Source organism: Salminus brasiliensis, chromosome 7, assembly GCF_030463535.1.
Source record: "Salminus brasiliensis chromosome 7, fSalBra1.hap2, whole genome shotgun sequence".
NCBI lineage: Eukaryota > Metazoa > Chordata > Actinopteri > Characiformes > Bryconidae > Salminus > Salminus brasiliensis.
This window is the reverse complement of record NC_132884.1, coordinates 40,028,226-40,051,674: the sequence shown is the minus strand read 5'-3', so window position 1 is coordinate 40,051,674 and position 23,449 is coordinate 40,028,226. Positions and strand designations below refer to the sequence as shown.

At 41.6% G+C, this 23,449-nt stretch overlaps 1 protein-coding gene across 4 annotated transcripts in view; it reads left to right on the top strand.

Annotated features, from left to right (window-relative positions):
• Nucleotides 1–23,449, top strand: part of frmd4ba (FERM domain containing 4Ba) — a 96,862-nt gene that overhangs the window by 47,943 nt on the left and 25,470 nt on the right. For 3 of the 4 annotated variants that reach the window (XM_072684906.1, XM_072684904.1, XM_072684905.1), the window contains exons 6-11: nt 3,533–3,589; nt 5,571–5,593; nt 13,040–13,123; nt 14,912–14,977; nt 16,143–16,200; nt 16,898–16,984. In XM_072684906.1, coding sequence (XP_072541007.1) covers nt 3,533–3,589; nt 5,571–5,593; nt 13,040–13,123; nt 14,912–14,977; nt 16,143–16,200; nt 16,898–16,984 — 375 coding nt within the window. Of the gene's footprint in view, nt 1–3,532; nt 3,590–5,570; nt 5,594–13,039; nt 13,124–14,911; nt 14,978–16,142; nt 16,201–16,897; nt 16,985–18,943; nt 19,127–23,449 lie in introns of those variants that run through there. The other variant, XM_072684907.1, reaches the window with a different exon arrangement.

The window sequence follows — 23,449 nt, the reverse complement described above, 5'->3', positions numbered from 1 at the left end:
AAGCATGTGTTGGTCTGCCATTACTGGTGTCGGGGCATCGCCTGCGATGTGGGAGGGGGTGGGTAATTGGCAGTTATACGGATACGTGCCCATATTACAAATACACTAGTAACACCCAAGCAACCACCTGGAATACCAAGAAGACAAGAACCACTCATTTGCCCTATGTGCTGCACAAATAGGAACAATCTGACCGTCCGTGCAGTGAATACTGGACGGTACTGGAGCGGCTTGCAGCCCTGACCACTTCTCTAACCTTCAGGCCATGGCTCCCCCCTTGCAAACCATACCATAGCAGCCACCTTGCAACACCAGAGAAACTTTACAGCATAGCAAACAGCAAACAGCCTATTGCCAACACTATAGCAACCTGCTAGCAACACCATAAAAACCACGTAAAATACCATAGCAACCATGTAATAAAACCAATTATGCTAGTCGCCGCTGCAGCTGCACACCAGGCATGTTTTAGCCGGACGACTCTAGTTAGGACGGGGGGTAACATTGTGTAAATGTGATTATTCTCTGAACTGTCACTTTAATGACCTGCACAGAGCGCTGCACAGGAACCACAGCACGCCGCTCTGAAGCTCTCTTATCAGATGGGCGGTTACGGGCAGCGGGCTCAGCGTGAAGTTGTCGGGGTCGTTTGGCTGCTGTTCAGCTCCTCCCAGCCTCCAGAGCTGCTGCTGTGGCATGCTACGCTGGCTCCACCGGCCTCCACCTCAGGCCTCTGCCAATAGAAAGCATTTACTCCAGATTTACTTTTAAGACCTTCAGTAATTTTAAACTGCGTTCGGCTCCTTGTTCTGCTGCCAGCCCCCTCATTGTTTCTAGCTGCACAATGCCAGCATTCACAGGCCTGTACAAAGTATCTACTGATTCTGTAATCCTGCAGAAATATCACTTGACTCGCTGGATTCTGTGTTTCTGAAGCAGGCCAGTGTAATAACAGAGGGGGGCAGGGGGTGGGGGGTTAAATAGAATAAAAGGTCTCCACTGGTTTGAGACCAACACACACACACACACTCACTCAAAACAGAGTCCAGTGGAGAGTGGAGGACTGTCTGCTGGACTGTAGGGCATATTGGATATTGGACTGGGTTTGTGTTAATTAAGAGGATGGCAATGCCAAGAACGCAAGGCAGGCAGCCCAGTTTCTCTTTCACTCTCTCTCTACACACTCACACACACTCACACACAATTGTACTTCCATTGCATGCTGTATAACTGTAAACAATGATATTCATATGAGGGCTGCATGATACAGACACACACTGATCAGCCATATCATTAAAACCACCGGCCTATTATTATGCAGGTCCTACCTTTTCGCCAAAACTGCTCTGACCCGTCTTGGCATGGGCTTTACAAGACCTCTGAAGGTGTCCTGTGATATCTGGACACCTGAAGATGATCCTGGAAGAAGTCCTGGAAGTTGTGAGGAGGGGCCTCCATGAGCATCAATGGGCCTTGGGGTACCCTGTCACCAGGTCACCGGTCCTCCTTCCTTGGAGATGTCCTGACCCAGTTGCCTAACCATTACGGTTTGGCTCTCAGATTCTTATGCTTTGGTCATTTCTCCTGTTTCCAACACATCACCATCAAGAACTGACTGTTCACTTGATCCCATACTATGACCGGTGCCACTGGAACCAGATCATCACTGTCCTTCACTTCACCTGTCAGTGGTTTTAATGTTATGGCTGATCAGTGCAAGTGTTTAGTTCATCAAAGCACAAACGCATTCTAGTGATTTGTGATTGGTTAAGTATTGGTTAAGTATTTAATAGCAATAAGAAGAATAACGTGAAGAGGAACCACTTTTGGTTCCTAAAACCATTTCTATGGTACTTTCGGAAAGGAGCAATGTGACACAATTTGATCGTATTGTATAAATTCATCATTTTGTCATCATGGTAAACAATATGCTTATATAGTCTATCGTGGAAATCATCGGTGCTTAAAGAATACTAACTTACTGTACATTTACTACAGTCAGTTTAATTGAATGGAGTGCAGCATATTTCGAGTAAAATCACAGCACTCAGTAGGAAATCAGTAGGAAATCTTTCCTTGAACATTTAAGAACGTTTTTCCATCACATGTGAAATTAGTTGTCATCTTGGAGATGCAAGGTTTTTTATTATTATATTTTTTTTTTACGTATTTTAACAATATTTTTCATGCATCTCCAAACTGGTGACTTTATAGGAGAAGACAAAAAATGGTCTCAACTTTGAATGGCGGTCAGTGTAAAATAAGAGTTTGCTCAAAGTAATTTAGAGCATTCCTATTGGTCCGTTCATCCAGAATGGTTGATCCAGGTTCAAACCATGAAAAAAATAAAAATAAATAAATAAAATAAATTAGAAATGGATAAAAATGGACAGCAGCGAAATTTATGCTGGAAAAAGTGGAACAGCCTTTTTTTCAAACTAGTTTTGCTTTTCACAACAAATCTTATTGGAAGTTCTTGCTAAATATTTAAATATCTATTTTTTTATGCAAATTTTTTTATGCTAATCCAGAAACTTTCAAATCTAAAAACATGTTAAAATTAGATAAGTAAGATAAGATGTTAAATCTTAAAATCCTAAATATATATATATATAAATTAAAAACTGCTAGCCAAATATTATATATATATATATTTGGCTAGCAGTTTTTAATTTTTTACATTTATTGCTATAAATATTGTATATCTTTTTAAAAGATCTTCTTTACCGTACCCCCCCGGCCCTACGGTACCTATACTACCCCCTACCCACACTTCATCTGTGGCTAGAGGGGTATAAGGCCCCCCAGCTTTGTGTTGTGGAGTATTGCAACTGTGTTTTATGGAGTGATGGAGCTCCATCCGACACCTTCGGGTTGAGTCGGAGTGCCAGAACTAATCATCTAATGATCAAACCTCAGGCAGAAGGCCTTCCTGACCTGCCATGCTCCTACTGTACACCTACTGTACCCCCTCCACCCAGAGCAGTAGAGGCTGCTACTGCTGCAAGGTTGGACCAGCAGCCTTGTTTGCATGAGAAAATCCCATGTTTGGACGTGTACTATATTCAGAAAATGGGTTAGAACATACATTTCTACATGCAGACTGAAACTACTGGCACTTCCACGTTCAAGCTTCAACCAGGGCCTTTATTTACGTCCATGAGGAGCCTCGACTTGCTTAAGCGCTGAACCTGCTGGGGACTCGACTGTACCATGTCATGTTGGGGGGGGGGGGGCGAAAACACGCCTTTAAAAATATTTGTTGTGTGTATTTAACATCTTCACGCTGACGCAGTCGTATAATATAAGTGTAAAATCAAGGAGATATGGTAAGTGAAAAGTAGGTGACCAGTTGTAACGATCAGTGAGTGAGGCTATGTCGGTGCTCCACCCCCGTGTTCGAGTGAATGGTATCGCCCGCGTAGGAACCTGTGAGTGCTTTAGGGGAGCGAGTAGTGTGAGCTCGCCGTGCTCGCCAGCGGACTCTACGCTTCTTTTATTGAGTTTATTGGTCTTTTCTTGTCATCCACAGGGGTCCACTGAGCTGGAGAGCGAGAATGTGTTTAAATTAGCCGCATATGTGCTGCAGGTAAGTGAGCTTTGAGCTGGGGGGGTTTGACACGGTGTGGACGCGCTGCTTGCAGCGCCAGTTAGTCCGGGAAGCCTCAGCCTGTGACTGAGAGGCTGCTGGTTCTGGCTGCCTATTGGCTGTGATGGGATTTAATTTTAATTTTAATTTTAATTTTAATTTTAATTTTAATTTTAATTTTAATTTTTATTTTAATTTTTATTTTAATTTTAATGCTAAAATTGTTTATACCTTATAAATTCACCACACTTTAAAAATAACCCATAGTATTATTATGTTGCTTTCCATTAGGGGTGGACCAATCAATACTGAAGTATCGATACTTCAGTTTTCAATTCAACTTTCAAAGATTTTAAATATTTACAAACAATATTAATAAAATATCTATATTAAAAAAGTATATATATCTATTAACACTGACATGCAAAAAAAAAAAACTTTTCAACTTTTGACATAAATTGAATTCCTAATGAATGGACCAATAGAAAGGCTCCAATGAATTAAATAAAATAAATAAAATTAAATATATAAAATCCTTCAAATCTTTCCTTAAACATTCAAGAACGTTTTTCCATCGCATGTGAAGTTAGTTGTCATCTTGGAGATGCAAGGTTTTTAACTTGACGTCAACAGTATACATATTTCTTATATGTGTGTATATATATATATATATATATATATATATATATATATATATATATATATATATATATATATATAAGAAATTTCATGTATGTAGTTGCTGTCCAATGAAAAACATGCATCTCCAAACTGGTGACTTTATAGGAGAAGACAAAAAATGGTCTCAACTTTGAATGGAAGTCAGTGTAAAATAAGAGTTTGCGCAAAGTAATTTAGAGCATTCCTATTGGTCCGTTCATCCAGAATGGTTGATCCAGGTTCAAACCATGAAAAAAAATATATGAAAAAATAATAAAAAAGGCTAATAATGGACAGCAGCATTTTTTTATGCTGAAAAAAGTGGAACAGTCTAGTTTTGCTTCTCACAGCAAATCTTATTGGAACATCTATTTACTTGGTAGTTTTTTATGCTAATCCAGAAACGTTAAAATCTAAAAATATGTTAAAATTAATGTTAACATAAGATGTTAAATCCTAAAATCCTAGAGAGTTTCCAATAGACTGCAAGGGCCTCTCAGGAACCTTTAAATTGGATATTTTTATTGCTTAAATTGCTGAAATGTTGTGTGTTAGAGGTCTGGAGTTACTACATATATGGCACAAAAAATATGATCACACTTTTTAAAGGCATTTTTACATACACAGTATTTTGGCACCCGATAAAATGCATTAATAGTAGCAGATTTTATAAACTGCTATTCAAATACTGTCCTGATACAATTATGTACTGTAATTGTAATAATATTACTTTTTGTTTCTGCAGCAAATGCATAAAATCTGCATAAATTACATTTTAAAAATGTTGGTATTATGTGAGTGTTGGCGTTTATATTACCTGTTGTGTCTTGATATAGCTGATATAGCTTGTTCTGATTAAATTGCAGATCTTCTATTTAGTATTACACCCAGTGGACCCAAACAGAAAGCACATTTCTGGAAATGAATTGGAGTTTTGTATTTTTATTTTGATTTTAAGCTACTTTTATTAAACTCTTCTGCACTAAACGGAGTTAAAAGGTAAAAACAGCTTGGTAACAAGAGCCCCACTACTTTTACATCAGGTTATATCAGGGATCTGCTCATTATACACCATAGCAATATCACAGTCTACCGCTAAATGCAGCTTATTATTGCTCAGCTCTGCAAGGCTCAGTAAGCACAAGCTTGTTGTGTCTGCAAAGGCCTGGTGTAAAATTTACAGTGTGGGACTACATGTGCACACACTTATTAGACTTAAGCTTCTTAGGGCACCCAGTCCATTTATAAAGAGAAGCCGTGCAGTTGGGACGTGAGGCACATGAGTTACAGTGTCACTGACGGTCGTGTGTTTGTCTTTCAGGAGGCGAAGGGGGACTACACGAGGTAAAGGCCATTAATTCTGACTATTACAACAGCAAAGGTAAATGTTGATGTGCTCAGAAACGATCTGTGATGTGTGTCCTTGTGAATTACGCTCTGTGAGTGTGTGAACGGAGTGTAATGGAGAAATATCTCCAGTCTGAGTCACCGGTGGACTGTCATCACTTATCTGTTAAGGGGCGAGGGCTGCCGGCGTTGTGTGCTCAGGACTGGCAGTACTGAAGCAGCTGGGCTGCACGTGATATTAGGTAATGAGTAGGCCACTGTTTTCAGTTCAGTTATTAAGCACGAACAGTGTCTTCCATTTGCTTAGAAAAGCTTATTGTTATCACGATACGATAAAATATCGTAATATTGCCCAGCTCTAGTGTGAGGACACCCTTCAAATTGTTTATAATATATACAGAGAAGTTATACGCCACGGCTTACGATATTATATATAAACGTCAAGAGCGTTATTAAGTAAGGTCGGGATGCTTGATGATCACCACCCCACCTTAACCCCAACTCCCAAACTCATCCCAAAAGTATTGGATGGAGCTCCATCAATCTAGAGAGCTTCACACCCCTCTAGCCAATAGGTTCATGTTTATCTGCTCTGGGGAGTCCTATTCTTTTGGCAGTACACCTACAAATCTCAACGAGGACTAGCCAAGCTACATGTGTTGCCATTTGCACATCTGTGTCAGCAATGGGTGCAGCTTAAAGTGGCTGAATGCACTCATTAAAAGGGATGTCCACAAACTTTTGGACATGTAGAATGTAGACGCTGAATGCAGTGCAGTGTAAAGTGCGTCTGTGAGTTTACAGTTTTAGGTTAATATTTACACCACTTGTGTCTATACTTTCATGGGCTGGCCGGCGCTGGTTGATCATTTCCTAGCTTGTACAAGGCGAGAGCGAGGAGAGCTGACGTAGGGAACCCGACCTAATCTCATTCCAGTGTCCTTGGCTGGGATTTCCGTACTGTACGGCTTCCTTTTACAGGGGTTCGACCTTAGCTTACGGCCGAATGCAAACATTAATGATTTGTGAAACCGAGCTGTTTGAGAAGTCCTGTAATCTTGTCCTGCAGCATGTCCTGCATTCATACGCTGTTTAAACGCTGTAAATCTGAAGGCTGAGAGGTTGTTTAGGTCTTCAGTGATTGAGCTGGACTTCGGTACTGGCGGTGCGGCAGCGTATAGCGAAGCCAGGGGTGATCTGTAAACATCAGGACGGTAGAGTGGATGAGCTGGTGGTTTAGGGCTAAACCCGTTTCTCTTTTTGGCCTCTGTCCCTCCTGTGGCCCCGTAGCGCATTATTTAAACACAAAGCTTTGTGCGCCGTTGGGCGTCATGTGGAGTGAAAGCAGAGACGTGTGTGTGTGTGTGTGTGTGTGTGTGTGTGTGTGTGCGCACACTCAGTGCTGTGAATGGACCTCCTTTTATCTGGGGGAAAGTGTTGTGCTTTGCCACAACCGCCTCACATTTCTACAATTTACACTTGCCATAACATTAGAACCACTTCCAGGTGATGCGAATAACACTGATTGATTAACTGGTCCCAGTGGCGGCAAGTGAACAGCCAGTTCTGGAAGGACTGTGATTTTCTAGACGACTGGGTCAGAACATCTCCAAAACATCAGGCAGGTCTTGTGTTGTGGGGTGCTCAAAGAACAACCAGCGACAGGTGTCCTGGGAGCCCAGGGCTCATTGATGCTCATGGAGGTCCCACCTGTAACCTACAGGACTTGAAGGAACTGCTGCTAATGTCCTGGTGCTTGGTGCTATACCACCGGACACCTTCAGAGGTCTTGTAGAGTCCACGCCAAGATTGGTCAGAGCTGTGTAGGTGGGCACAAGGCGGACCTACAAAGTATATCAGGCAGTTGGTTTTGAACCACATCCAGGTGGCATGGACATGGTGATGTGGTTCAGGCCATGGTATAATTTAAGGTGCAGAACCAGGGAGTGATCTGCTAGTGTTTTATAGCTCTGAGAAAGTTCTACAGACCACATTGACAAGTCTATATCACCTCAAAGAAGACCTGGATTCGGTTTCAGCAGGTTGAGAGACGTGTGAGGGCATGTAGTTTCGTAAAAGATTCGGGTATCACTGGAGTTCCAGTGTTGGTTAGCGGCGTTAGCCTCATATCTCAGTTTTACAACTAAAAAAAGCAGAATTTGGACTAGGGGTGCACCGATTCAGCCTTTTCAGTTCCGATACCAATACATAAACTCTGCATATCGAGACCCGATACCAGTCCGCTACCATTGCTGAATTAATAAACCGTACATCTTACCATGTGGGAGAGACGTAAGACATCAGGATTGACTTAATTACTTTATATAATAACAAATTAACACAGATATAAATGTACTAAACTGCCATTGGTCATTTATTTATTTGCACATTTAGTGCGGTCTCAGACCAACAAATTAAAGCGAGAGGATCGGTTCCATGGATCCTAGTATCGGATCGGTGCATCCCTAATTTGCTGCTCGAGTACATCTGAGCATTATTTGCAGTATTGTACAGGTCCACCTGTAGGGGGCGTGTACGTTTCCATACTCTTCATACAGTAGCTTTGAGTGGAGTTTCAATAATAACGACATGTTCTGCTTTTTGGGGCCAGCAGGATTACTGTAGAATGCCATACACACACACACACACACACACCGAGATTTTGTGTAAAGATGTGTAACGCAAGTCAATTTCCTTCTCATGTAGCCTTTGTCCTTTCCAAGAGAGCAATAAATATGAGCAGCCGAGTAGTTCAAACTGAGAGCCTCCATCTCCACCGCCACCAGGCTTAGACTGAAGCACTGTCCTCTCCACCCTCCAACAGCTTGTATTTTTACCCCTGTGCCTCGAGGGCCCCCAAATCCTCCTCATAATGCATGGGAGCTGTAGTGGAGCAGCATGGCAGGAGATTAGGGCAGTATGAGTAGAGGAGGACCCCTCCTCCCTTCAGCTTCCCCTATCCACCCTGCCCTCCTCCAACACTGTCTTTAAGCCTGGGTAGACATGAAACATGAGGGAGTAGAGATATCGCTCCTTGGCGGACAAACAGGTGGCGTCGGGCTGGTTAGTGATGTCATCAGCAATGCGCCTGCCTTCCAAAACCAGAAGGAACCTCTAATTAGAGCTGGGTCGTCTTGTGTGGGAGAAAACCTCCGTTTAGAAGTAGAGGCGCACAATTTTAGGCAACGTTCCTATGAAAATGATCTCTGGGAGATCTCTGCAGATACAATTAGGTCCATAAATATGTGGACAGGTTTTGTGGTTTTGCCTCTGTACTCCACCTACATGGCTTTGATGAGGCAGTCAATATGAGTTCATACAGTATATAGTTCAGAGCTTTAATTCGGCGAGGTACAGAAGTGGTACGGCCATAAGTAATTGGACGAACCGACATTAGGATAACACTATACGCTTGGGGCCTTATGACCATCTAGCTGCTGTCTGGCATTAGGCACAGTTCCATCAGGTTGATGTTAATCTGCTCCAGAGAGTCCTATTGTTTTGGCAATACTTCTCAGCAAGTTGTGTGTCTGTGTGTGTGTGCATTTGCACATCTGTATCAGCAGTGGGTGCAACTCAAAGTAGCTGAATGCATTAATTAAGAGGGGTGTCCACAAATATTTGGACACATAGTGAGTTTTTACACACTGATCTGCTGATACCGATATTATACTCTCCTGCTTTAGTGTGTATGGCTTGAACATACATGAAGGTATCACATTGCACCACAGCACACATCAGCGATCTGATTGTATCCTGCCATTAAAGCTCACTTCTCATTTCTCTGCAGTTGAGGAAAATCTCTTAATTGCCCTCTTTAGCTGCTTTACGACGCTGCCCTGCCCACCACTGCGACCAGACCCCATAGAAAAGAAAGGGAAATCAACATCGCCTCACTGTAGCTGAAGGACATCGCTGCAATAAAACATCCTCCCCTCCGCGGGGGGTGGTTAAGTCTTTAGTGGAATAGCTGACACATTACTGTTCCTCCTCTGTGGAGTGGAGGCCTGGCTCCCCCTCAGCGAGCCGTTTGATAGTGCAGACGGAGTAATGAATTCCAGGTTGCTGACTGGGCAATGTGGTCAGAGCGCTGCGGCATACTGTACATTACCACATAGTCAACCCGCCCAGCCCATCTGCAGCCAGGCTAATGCCATCAAACATCTACCATGAATCGCTGAACTGTTAAAAGTACCGGCTCCTGCAGAGAAGAGCGCTTGTGAATGCAGCGCTGCCCAGTCGAGATTAGTAGCTGTGCCCAGAGGGGTCAGACTTGAGCCTACAGCTCTGTTACGCTGCAGCTCACTGCCAGTTTTCTCAAGTTTATTTGTCATTTGAGCATCATGTATATACATATATACATATATATATATAATGTATGTATGTATGTATGTATGTATATATATATATATATGTAGTAAAAAAACTGCAAACAAACAAATCTAAACAAAATAGAATAAGTAATATAATGTAAATGTAAGTAAAATAATATAAAATAATTGCAATATAATACCATAATGGAATATACACAACATTACAGGAGAGACGTATGTAGAAACACTGTAGAACATGTTATATAGGCAGGTTAATCTAAGAAGATACTTAAAAAATTTTTTTTTATATATTTATGTATACACGCATACATACGTGTGTGTATGTGTATATATAATATATAGCATTTATTTATGCATATATATATATATATATATATATATAAACGCTATGCATACATATATACACATACGTGCATGCGTACATACATACACACACGTATGTATGCGTGTATATATAAATAAATAATTATAATTATAATAAATATCTAATTATCTTCTCAAGTTATATATATATATATATATATATATATATATATATATATATATATATATATATAAAAAATTTATAAAGTGACTTAGTGATATTAACTGTAGCAGCGATATATAAATAAATAACAATATTGGAAAGTGGCCAAGTGAAATGGTATTGGGGTCTTTCACAGTTTGTTCAGAAGCCGGACAGCCTGTGGGTAGAAACTGTTCATTATCCGGGTTGTTCTGGCCTGGATGCTGCGGTATCTCCTGCCTGATGGCAGTATGGTAAACAGGCTGGGTGACTGCTGTATAGCCTGATATTTAGAATTTTCCTCCGGTATTTAATTGAATGTAGTGCAGCATATTTTGGGTAAAATCATGGTACTCAGTATGGGAGAGTATTTGGTGGCTGTTGGTGCTTTTTTTTTTTTATTATTATTTTTTTTTCTTCTTCATATCGCCCAGCTCTAGTCCCAACACACTCTGGTCCACACCATACAGTCCATAGCAGCCCTTAGATATTCCTGGTAATTAGTCTGACAAGCGAGTCTCCCTTTTAAAGAGTTTGGCACTAATGCCCACTTGCTGCAGTCATGACCGCGGGTGGGCAGGCCGGTGACTGGCCAGAAAATGGCAAAGCCTGCTTAACTCGCAGCTCGGCCGAGAAAAGGTGGATAAACCAGATTGTGTAAACGAGTTTAAAGCGCGAGACGTTCCCTGGAGAATGTGTGGCTTGTGCGGCTTTTGCTCTAGTTTAGTAGCGCCGGGCCCGGCCGGGCAGCACTTCTCTCTGTTGCTTTCTAATTGAGAGGCGCTTTGCTCCGCCTGTTGGCTTTGAGTGACTCACAGGTAGCTTTATCTTCCATCTTGACAGTGATATACAACATGTTCTCCCCACCGAGATAAAATGCTATTACCATTAATAGCAGATTGACACTGGCTGTAGCGTTAATCTATAGCGATATGAGGCATGTGCGGACCAAATGAGCTCCATGAAGCCAAATATAGACTTTGGCTCACGGTTCTGAATGGTTCTGCCATATATAGACTCAGAGGGACGTGGACTGGGAAGAAGATTGTCCAGGGTTTGTTCTAAAATGTCGACCACAGTTTAGGGCAGATGTTGTTAAGAGTGCCAGGGTGGGACTGGTGAGACTCTCTGAGCTCAGGAGGTTTTCATCTTTATCTACAGAGCTTAAGCAAGACTCCAAGAAAGATAAACCCCAGTGGTGTCAACAAACCCCCTGAGATATATCTGTGAAATATCCATAAGCTCCATTTCTGCAGGGGTTATCAGTGTTAGACCTGCTGTGTTTTGGGTTTAGATGAATAACCGTCTGCTCTGATCAAACACAGGATCTTCATTCAGAATGGGGGCTTTTTTTAGGGTTCTCTGTAAAAAAAACAACAAAAAAAAAAACAGGGGAACTCAAACTACTGTTTTATTGCTTAAATGCTTCTTTGCCTTGTAAAAAGTTCTGATGTTCTATAGGTGGTTCTGTATAGAACCTAAAGCAAAAGTGTTGTTAAGTCAAAAACCTAGTACCTTTATACTACCATAGAACCTGTTTTAGAGTGTAGGTGAATGAATACTTTAACCACAGTGTGTGTATACACACACACACACTCTCTTTAAATGTATGTTTGCTCAATAACTTAAATTGGACTGTTGAATTAAAATGACATTGGACAGATTGATTGGTTTTATAAACACAGAAAGGCGAGTGAGCGGTTCTCCGGTTCTCCCGCTGGTGAAACTGAGCGTTTCAGTGAGAGTTTTATAAAGGGTCAGATATTATGGTGTGTTTTCAGGTTCCACTGTAAAATAGCTCCACACTGCAGAACCTCAACTCCTTTATTTACTTTTTGAGAACATTCGCACTGCTGCTGCTGCTGCAGCCGGCTGGGGATAACGTCCATTAATGGTGCCTTAAGGAAACCGGATGGTGCTCTGAACACCAGGGTTAAAACAAAGACTTAGAAACTGGATTGGAATTAAAATAGCCAATACCCGATCCATCAAAATATATGAAATATATGAAAATATATGTTTCATTAGATTAAAGAGGAATTTTATCAGTTATTCATATATTGTCCCAACTAAGATCTAATTAAAGTTGTTTAGAGTGATGTGATTTAAAGAATAGTAGACAGTTCAGGGGATGGGAATTGAACATCTGAAGCTGTATCGCATTAAATTTATACCAGATTTCCCCAGAAATGCTGCCTGATGTAAGTAGTGAAACCTTCAGTAGTGAAGGTTTTGACCTGATGCCTGTTTTAAAACCCATGCAGAGTGGGTAGGTACATGGAGGGTATTGCAAACATAAAGCTTGGGTCTATTCACCACCACTGTAAAGAAATCAGAGTCTGCAAATCCCTCTTCAATTAACCATTTTACACCGAACCCACTCTAAATTGACCTGCAATCGACTGAATTATGCAGAAAACGTAAATAATAATAATAATAATAATAATAAAAATAATAATGGGGAAATTGCATCTTTAGTGAGTCAGGATCAATCGGTTCACCATCCCAGGATTCCCAGTTTGGTGCATTACAAGTTTACCCAAAGTTGGTGATGTATTTTATTACTTTGGTGATGTATTTTTAAAGCAGGATGTTCTTTTGTAGTGATGAAGCTGCAAGAACAGACTTGAAGAAGCTCCCCACGTTCCCCACCGCTGTCCTAAAGGAGCACCCCTCGCTGGCCTACTGGTAAGTGACATTTACCATTTTTTAAACCTCCACTCACAGGTTTACAGTTTGCCTCAAACAGCCTTCATTTTCTCTCTAGCAGCAGTTAATTAGCACCTCTAGTGGGCTTAATTGTAACTTTCAGCTTCCATGCTACAATAATACTTTAGCCAGTGGTATACTGGTGTCTGGATAAGTGGGTATACTGTACTTAGGGGCCTCAACCCCAACATGTGTCCACACACTGCAGACACATGCCATGTCTTCATATAGCCATGGTTTACTGTACAGAATACGTCTTCTGTGGGGGGGGGGGAAGTCTTAATATTAACATAGCTTAAATATAATATACTTTCTATAAGAGATGCACCAATCCGATATTAGGATCGGATATCGGTCCAGATATTAACTCAATTAGCTGGATTGAGTAGTGGATAATTAGGCCAATCCATGGAACCGATCCTTTCACTTTTTTTCACTAATTTGTTGGTGTGAGACTGCACTAAATGTGCAAATAAATAAATGACAAATTGCAATTTGCACATTTATATCTGTGTTAATTTGTTATATTATATAAAGTAATGTTGAAGTCAATCCTGATGCCTTAAATCTATCCCACATGGTGAGGTATACGGTTTATAAATACAGCAATGGTATCGGACTGGTATCAGGTCTCGACCGATATGCAAAGTTTATGTATCGGAATCTAAACTGAAAAAGCTGGATCAGTGCATCCCTACTTTCTGTAGTTTAATATTTTATAAAATTGGTTCTACGATGCAGCGAAATTAACTTAGTCACTGTATTTGTAACAAAAATGTCAATGCTGAAAACTCAACAACAGAAATAAATGTAGTTTAATGGGAAATGGAAGTCATATTATTGACCCGAAGACTGAATTTAACATCGCTGCTAAAGGACATGCTGTACACATGCATTTCTGGACAAGCTGAGGTAAGCTCCAGAAGCTTGATCTGAAGATAGAGAAGCATGTGGGCTGAGGCGGTAGAGTAACACTACAGGATTTTACACTAATATGACTCTATGGGTTCTGCAGCGTTACACAGCAGCAGTTCTGGAGAGAGGTTCTCCTCCTGCAGCTCTACCACCAAACCTCCATAGTGCAGTAGCAGCAGCAGCGCTCCGTCCGGCCCGGAGTGAGAATGACGGCGACGCCGTTCTCCCTGTTAGAGAGTCAGTGGAGCTTCAGCATGATGATCCTGAAGCTGCTGATAATTTAAGATCTGAACTGCTACTTAAGGAATGTAGCTTTAATAAACTGATGTAATATCGACTGACTGTCATCACCTAGATGTGATGAGGCACCTGTTCAGGATAGCAGCCCCCTGACATGTAGGCCTCGATCAGTAGGCCTTTCTGAGGGCCGAGCAGCTGGACTGAACAAGTGATGGGTTGGTATATTGGAGCGTGTGCAGAGAAATGGCTGTGTGTGTCAGGGCACGTGTGCAGAAGCAGCTGTGAAGCTCCTGCCTTATAGCCACTTTCTGTTGGGGTGTGTGAGTGAGTGTGTGTGTGTGTGTGTGTGTGTATAGTGTAATTAGAGGAGATACCAAGCAGAGGGTGTGTGATTGGCAGGACAGTTGGCCAGATGGCATTTCATGGATGAACACACTGCAGTTGTGTGTCTGGCTGGTTAAGGAGTGCGGTCATTATTTCAGACGGCACATTCACAGCCCGTTCAGCCCGGCCCCCAATTACTGTTTATTCTGCACGTGTGAATCGTGACTCATTTCTTTGTCTCTGTCTGTCTGTCTGTCTCTCTGTCTCTGTCTCTCTCTCTCTCTGTAGTGAAGACAGGGTAATAGAGCACTACAGAACACTCAAGGGACTCACCCGAGGAAAAGCCATCGTACAGTAAGTCTCTTATCATTTATCTCACCATCACCCCAAGAGATGCAGGGCTGGTCATTTAGAGCCCAGCCTCGTGTCCCCCCGCTGTGGGCTTGTTTGTGAAAGGGTCACAGTCTGTTAATTAAGCCACACTGCTTTAGCAGCCCACTTCTCACTACCAAGGTCATTTCCGTCAGCTTGTTGTTTGTTTATTTATTTAACTTTTTGGGCCCGGTGTAGATCAATCGCCCCTGCCTTTCCTCCGATGGTAATCTGTCATGAGGTTATAGTAGCTAACATGGGACTGAGCATTTATTCATATTTAGTCATTATTTATTGTTTATCTTAAATCTTATTTATAGTTTTAGCTTAGCTATTACATTTGTTTTACATTTTCCATTCTTTAATTTATCTGTATTTATTAAAAATCTCTATATAAAATGTATGTATTACTGATTCTTGTTTTTTACATTGCTGATTTTGAAGGATTATTCTAATTTGATTAGGTTTTTACTCCTAAAATCTCCTTTTTTATCTTGAATTTTATAGTATTTTAATATGTAGTTACTGCTTAGCTATTATTTGTGTTTTGTATTATTTTATTTGTTGATTCTTTTGTATTATTTTATCTCTGACTGGACATTTGTAATTTTTTATTTTAATGATATTCTAATTTGATTTGATTTTGTACTAATTTATGAAATGTTTTTACCATGCAATTCCTATTTTCTGTGTATTTTTGCCATTTTTCAGTTTGACAATCTAAATCTTATGATAAATGAACCAATAGAAATGCTCCAAACAGACAGACATACTTTTCTACATTGACTTCCATTAAAAGTAAAAAATAATAATAATAACAATAATAACTTTTATGTTTTGCTATAATGGAAATGAGGGTCACCCTCAAAGTAATCATAGTTTAACTGTATTTATTTATTTACTTTTGATTCAGAATTAACAGGACAGCCAATCAGAACTAAGCTCTATTACATTGCCAGTCGTAAAGTCAAAACAGGGCTGGTTCCCAAAAGCGTCTTAGCTCAAAGCTGGTGTTTAAATGGCAGAGCGAGCATCACTCTGAACTCTCTCTCTACCAGTTATAAGACTATGATGTGAACAGAACTCCATTCATTGATTTACCATGATTTCCCATTTACAGTATGTATCCTCTGCTTTTCATCAACAGGTATCTGTTGTTGGTTGAATCCTTGCCAGCATATGGGGTTCATTACTACGAAGTGAAGGTATGCTAAAATGCTCATTTACTGTTCCTTCCGAAATCAAGGGTAATTAAAAAAAAAAATAATAATAATTAAAAAAAAAGTTTGTCCAGGGAAGAATGCTTTCTGTAGGATTTGATTGAGACCGTTAGTGAGGTCAGGATGTTGGATGATGATCACCAGTCCAGCTCATTCCCAACTCCCCAGCCGATCCCAAAAAGTACTGGATGGAGCACCACCATCATTCCAGAGAACACAGCTCTTCCACTGCTCCACAGCTCAATGCTGGGGGTCTTTATTCCCCTCTACTAGCCCACGCCTGGCATTAGGCAGCATGGAGCAAATGGGTTCATATTTATGTTTATCTGCTTTTATGAGTCCTAATCTATTGGCAGTACATCTGTACAGAGACTAGACAAGCTGTGCATGTGCATTTGTACATCTGTGTCAGCAATGGCTGGAACTTAAAGTAGCTGAAAGCATTCGTTAGAAGGGGTGTCCACAAACTTTTGGACATATTGTGTATCTTTTTTAGCAGCAGTGTTAAAAAACGAAAGTCTGCTGACCGAGCTGATTAAAGCCATCTGTGGATTTCAAACGATGCTAGTGAACCGGTGTGTGTTTGATGTTTTGCTAATGCTGCTAGCCTAACGGGGTACCTGCCTCAATAACACTCTCTAACCACTTCCCTTTGAAACTTTCCACTGTTTGCTTTTCACAGGACAAGCAAGGGCTCCCGTGGTGGCTGGGAATCAGCTACAAAGGCATTGCTCAGTATGACCAACAAGACAAGCTGAAGCCTAGAAAGGTACAGTGGCGCTGTTGTGGACGCGGTGACGTCTTCCCTTTTTAAATTCTTTATCTCTGGACCTTCCCTTCCGAGTTAATGTTTCATCGGCTGGTCAGGAGCTCACAGAGAGAGCATCTGTGAGAAAAGGCTGAGTGGAGGCGGGGAATCTGGAGTAGACTCTGAGAACGACAGCAAGGTGTGAATGATCGGCTAAAATGAGATACCACGCCGGCGGTGCTGATCTCAACAGAGAGGTCTGTGTGTGTTTCGTCCTGATGCTAATTAGTTAGTTAGGTTAGGTGTTCGCATTGTTCTCTGTTGTGCTGGCCGGTGCCTACTGGTGCTGAGGAGGATGGGTTCCTCTTTGTGATTCTTGGTTCCTCTCAAGGTTTCTATTGGCTTGTTCAAAAGGGGCTCGAACCCGGGTCTCTGAATTGCTGTGTAGTGAGTTAGTGAAAAGTGCTATCCAAATAAATGTAAGTTTAATAAGAATATTCCTCTATTTAGAGCTGGGCGATATGGCGATATTTTATCGTATCGTGATAAATTTGGTTATTGGGATAACAATAAGCTTCTCTAAGCATAAGGAGGAGACTGTTAGTGCTAATAAACATCTACTGATCAGCTGCAGGTTTCTAACATTGCTAACAGTGTAATTAGACTGGGTTCATTAGATGAAGAGCAGCAGATGTTATAGAGTATAAATCACTGTATTCGGTACAGGAGAGGATCTGAATAGTAGTGTATCTGAATCTGTGGATACTGATGTTTATTGTGTAAGTCTTCAAATATCATGGTATAGTATTTTTACCATATCACCCAGCCCTACTCTAAATGTCTATTAAGAGAGATTTAGCAAAGTGGGTACAACACTGCCCTCCCCATGGCAAACTCTCCACATTACACCAAAAAAAAAAAGGCCTTGGGCAAGACTCCTAACTCGACCTTCTCCAACCTGTGTAACATCACTCACATGTAAGAGCTCTTGTCCAGGTCAGGATGTTGGATGATCACCACCCCATCTCATCCCCAACTCCCAAACTCATCCCATCCAAAAGTACTGGATGGAGCTCCACCATCCATCATTCCAGAGGACACAGTTCTTCCACTGCTCGACAGCTCAATGCTGCTGGGGGGGGCTTTATACCCCTCTGTAGCCTACGCCTGGCATTATTAGGCAGCATAGTGCCAATAGGCAATGGTGCCTTAATTTATTGGCAGTACTTCTCTACAGGGACTAGACAAGCTGTGTGTGCGCCTTAAAGTAGCTGGATGCATTCATTAGAAGGGGTGTCCACAAACATTTGGACATATGATGTAGGGAAATAACAGTGGTGCACGAATGGGTGTCATGCATGGGAGTTAAAGGGTGGGGAACAGTGTTCTGGATGATAAGCAGGGTGGAAGGATTAGAGTGTCTGGAGGAAAAACCATAGTTTTGGTCAGGCAGATGATTCTACTGGTCAGCTGTTCATGAGGGTGATCCTCCCGTGGCTGGCTGTCTGGCTGACGCAGGGTTCTGTAGCCTGCCGGTTGGAAAAGGTAGGCCTATTTATGAACATGGTGTACCTGTTAACTCATTTCGGCTGCAAAATTAGGCCTGAAGGACCATGTTGTACCTTTTTAAGGGTGAATTTACATAGTTTGTACCCCGGGGGACATGAACTTACCTAGACTGTACCCTTTCTCCTGACACTAATTTAATTAAAGCGTTTGTAGATGTGCCGTTTGGGACGATCGCAATAAAGTGTGACCAAAAAAGTTTCCTAACTAAAAGAAGCTGATGTTAAATTTAAGAAGTAGCGTTTTCCCGTAAATCCGCCGTTAATTAGCACTTTTATCTCCCTGTTCCCTTTTTCACCCTGACAGATTTTGGCTTTCTGCCCTTCCTTTTAAGATGTATACACACTTTGCTCTTTTCATTTGGCAGTGGCGCTGTTGTGGACGCGGTGACGTCTTCCCTTTTTAAATTCTTTATCTCTGGACCTTCCCTTCCGAGTTAATGTTTCATCGGCTGGTCAGGAGCTCACAGAGAGAGCATCTGTGAGAAAAGGCTGAGTGGAGGCGGGGAATCTGGAGTAGACTCTGAGAACGACAGCAAGGTGTGAATGATCGGCTAAAATGAGATACCACGCCGGCGGTGCTGATCTCAACAGAGAGGTCTGTGTGTGTTTCGTCCTGATGCTAATTAGTTAGTTAGGTTAGGTGTTCGCATTGTTCTCTGTTGTGCTGGCCGGTGCTGACTGGTGCTGAGGAGGATGGGTTCCCCTTTGTGATTCTTGGTTCCTCTCAAGGTTTCTATTGGCTTGTTCAAAAGGGGCTCGAACCCGGATCTCTGAATTGCTGTGTAGTGAGTTAGTGAAAAGTGCTATCCAAATAAATGTAAGTTTAATAAGAATATTCCTCTATTTAGAGCTGGGCGATATGGCGATATTTTATCGTATTGTGATAAATTTGGTTATTGGGATAACAATAAGCTTCTCTAAGCATAAGGAGGAGACTGTTAGTGCTTAATAAACATCTACTGATCAGCTGCAGGTTTCTAACATTACTAACAGTGTAATTAGACTGGGTTAATTAGATGAAGAGCAGCAGATGTTATAGAGTATAAATCACTGTATTCAGTACAGGAGAGGATCTGAATAGTAGTGTATCTGAATCTGTGGATACTGATGTTTATTGTGTAAGTCTTCAAATATCATGGTATAGTATTTTTACCATATCACCCAGCCCTACTCTAAATGTCTATTAAGAGAGATTTAGCATAGTGGGTACAACACTGCCCTCCCCATGGCAAACTCTCCACATTACACCAAAAAAAAAAGGCCTTGGGCAAGACTCCTAACTCGACCTTCTCCAACCTGTGTAACATCACTCACATGTAAGAGCTCTTGTCCACCTCAACCCCAACTCCCAAACTCATCCCATCCAAAAGTACTGGATGGAGCTCCACCATCCATCATTCCAGAGGACACAGTTCTTCCACTGCTCCACAGCTCAATGCTGCTGGGGGGGGGGGGGCTTTATACCCCTCTGTAGCCTACGCCTGGCATTATTAGGCAGCATAGTGCCAATAGGCAATGGTGCCTTAATTTATTGGCGGTACTTCTCTACAGGGACTAGACAAGCTGTGTGTGCGCCTTAAAGTAGCTGGATGCATTCATTAGAAAGGGTGTCCACAAACATTTGGACATATGATGTAGGGAAATAACAGTGGTGCACGAATGGGTGTCATGCATGGGAGTTAAAGGGTGGGGAACAGTGTTCTGGATGATAAGGATTAGAGTGTCTGGAGGAAAAACCATAGTTTTGGTCAGGCAGATGATTCTACTGGTCAGCTGTTCATGAGGGTGATCCTCCCGTGGCTGGCTGTCTGGCTGACGCAGGGTTCTGTAGCCTGCCGGTTGGAAAAGGTAGGCCTATTTATGAACATGGTGTACCTGTTAACTCATTAGGCCTAAAGGACCATGTTGTACCTTTTTAAGGGTGAATTTACATAGTTTGTACCCCGGGGGACATGAATTTACCTAGACTGTACCCTTTCTCCTGACACTAATTTAATTAAAGCGTTTGTAGATGTGCCGTTTGGGACGATCGCAATAAAGTGTGACCAAAAAAGTTTCCTAACTAAAAGAAGCTGATGTTAAATTTAAGAAGTAGCGTTTTCCCGTAAATCCGCCGTTAATTAGCACTTTTATCTCCCTGTTCCCTTTTTCACCCTGACAGATTTTGGCTTTCTGCCCTTCCTTTTAAGATGTATACACACTTTGCTCTTTTCATTTGGCAGCGCCACAGCATTCCCCCCCCCAGGACCCCCTCATTACAGAGCGCGCTTACTGGCGTCCATTAGCCGAACCCTCAGGAGAGCACAGCTGGGTGCGTGTGTGCCCAGCCCAGTGGCAGAGCGTTAATGGGCATGTCCCTCTGCAGCCCAGCCCTCCAGATGAAGGTGTAATTGTAGAGCTCTGTGGGGAGCAGAGCTGGGAGGCAGGGGCTCAGACTGGCTCGTTGGCAGCCATAGACAGGGTGTCTGATGGGGGAGGTTGGCTCAGTTTGGCGCTGCCACTCCAGTCTGCACCTCGTCTAACTCTCAGATAGCTCCCTACTCCCTACATAGTGATCTACATAGGTCATGAAATGACTGCCTGGATGCTGGGCTGGGAATGTCACAGGTATACTTCTTATATCATAAAATAATAAGCAACTGCATGCATCATAAAATGTATCAAATTAAATGTCACTCAAAAATCAATATATATTTATTTATTATAATTATTATTATTATGTTTATTATTATGTATATAAGTATTTGTAGTATTTTTAATAGGTATATTTTGCTCAATGTTTGTTGTTGCCAAAATGCTTAAAGACTTTATGATCGACCTGTTTAAGGCCTATTCTTCACAATATCGAAAAATTATGCGTTCGTTTATTATTAGATTTATTATTTATTATTATCTTTTTATTATTAGAACTATTAGAATAATATTGTTTCTGGATTCTAAACTTATTCTACTCATTACAGTCATGCAAAAGTTTGGACACCCCTATGACAGTCATATTTCCTTCCTTCTTGCTTTTTAAGTTTGCCACATCATCTACAGACACACATTTCTGTACATTTTATGGCAGAGTTACTGTTCATTTGCTTAATTAAATAAAATAATAAAAATAATTTATTCCCATTATGTTAATTTTAGTAAATTTAATATAAATATTAAATAGAAATAATATATAATATATTAAAATAATATTTTAATAATATAAATAGAAATTGTTCTCTAAAGTTGCAGGACAATATTTACATTTCCCTAATGTAGAAGATTGTTTTTATTTTGTTTGTTTGCTTTATTCACACAAAGAAAATCATGAAAGTATGTAATTAAACTGGAGAAGAATCTTTTTATTATTATGTTTTAGTTTAAAACATTTAATTAATGAATTCATTTATTGCCCATATTGTCCACCCTTCACTACAAGACCAATGCAGAGACATTTGGGATTCAGCCGGGCAAAAGTCCCTCACTCTTCATTTTCCTCCTCAGGCATCTCTTCCCCTGGCAAAGTTAAAATAAGGACGTGGGTGGGGGGCCATGAGGGGCCTCATTCTAGATCTATCCCCTCTTTCTTCTCCCTACCTCCCTCTCTTTCTTCTGTCCCAGCCTTGCTTGCTTGCTTGCTCGCTCGCCCGCCCGCCCATCCTTTCGCTCCCTCTCTGGAGTGTTTTTACACTCTCTTTCTAAGCGTCCGCAGCCCCCCATCAGAGCGCGCCCGTCATCGTGCCAGTATTGATTGTGCTTGCTGTCAGCGCAGACTAGCCTTTGTATTCTCCTCTGCTACCAGTGGGCCGCTCATTATGCAAATCCGTCCCCCGTCATTGTGCTCCTCTCTGGGTCCAAACAATTGATCAAGCAACAAAACACAATTAGCTTAGCAGGGGGGCGCAGGGGGGCGCAGGGAGCAGAGGATGGGTCTCGCGCCCGGGGGGTCGTCAGATTAAAAAGCTTTTAAAGAGCGCTCTTTCCTGCTCTGTGAAAAGCATCCATCTACTGTACCGCGAGGAAGCCGAAGTTTATGGCAACAGGTTTCACAGGAAACCTAAACCTTGCTCTGAACTTGCTGGAGAATCAGACTGGTGGGCTTTTAAATACATTTTTATTTATTTATTTATTATTATTATTTATTTTTTTTTTTATTTTCTTAGATCAAAACCAATAAAGCAAATTTTAGTTCTCTGCTCTATAAGTGGTTGATGTGACTTGCTAAATGTTTGGTTGGGTGTTAGCGTTTGGATCACTGTGGCCTGAGATGGGTGCACAAACTTTTGCACCCTATTGATTTCTCTGGGGAAGTCTCTGCAGAACAGCTCCTGCACTGTACTATGGATTTATGGAGACCCAATGTTTCTGCAATAGGTTTTACAGTAAGTCTGATCTCACTCTAAACTCACTGGAGAATCAGACTAATGCTTTTAAATTATTTGTGGTCAAATGATTCATTTATGGAAGCTTTTATTCAAAACTGACCAAGCAAACTGTGCATCTCTACCTTTTAACCAGGTTAGGGTATCTTGGGTGGCTGCTATGGTTGCAGAGGTGCCCCAGGTCTTTTTTTTTATTTGAGGGTGGCTAGGGTAGTTGCTAGGGTAGTCCAGCAGGGAACCTACAGGAACGATCCTAAATCCGTGCCTCAGGCGTCAGGCAGAGCACTTCTAAGCTTTTGGTGGAGTCACTTTCTGTGAGGGAGCTTTTTATAGGCCTCACATAATCAGACATCTGGGTCCATTCACCACCACTGTGAAGAATTCTGACTCCGCAGGTTTTTCTAGAGCGAAGCATTTCACACTAAACCCACCCTGAGTGACTTTTTGGGTTTTTTTCCCCCAATTTAGTCATTTCCAGTTTCCACCCACTACTTAGGACTCTACCCCCCCCCCGCATCACACCACACTTCCAGTGCTGAGAGGGTGAAGGCCAGCTTCCT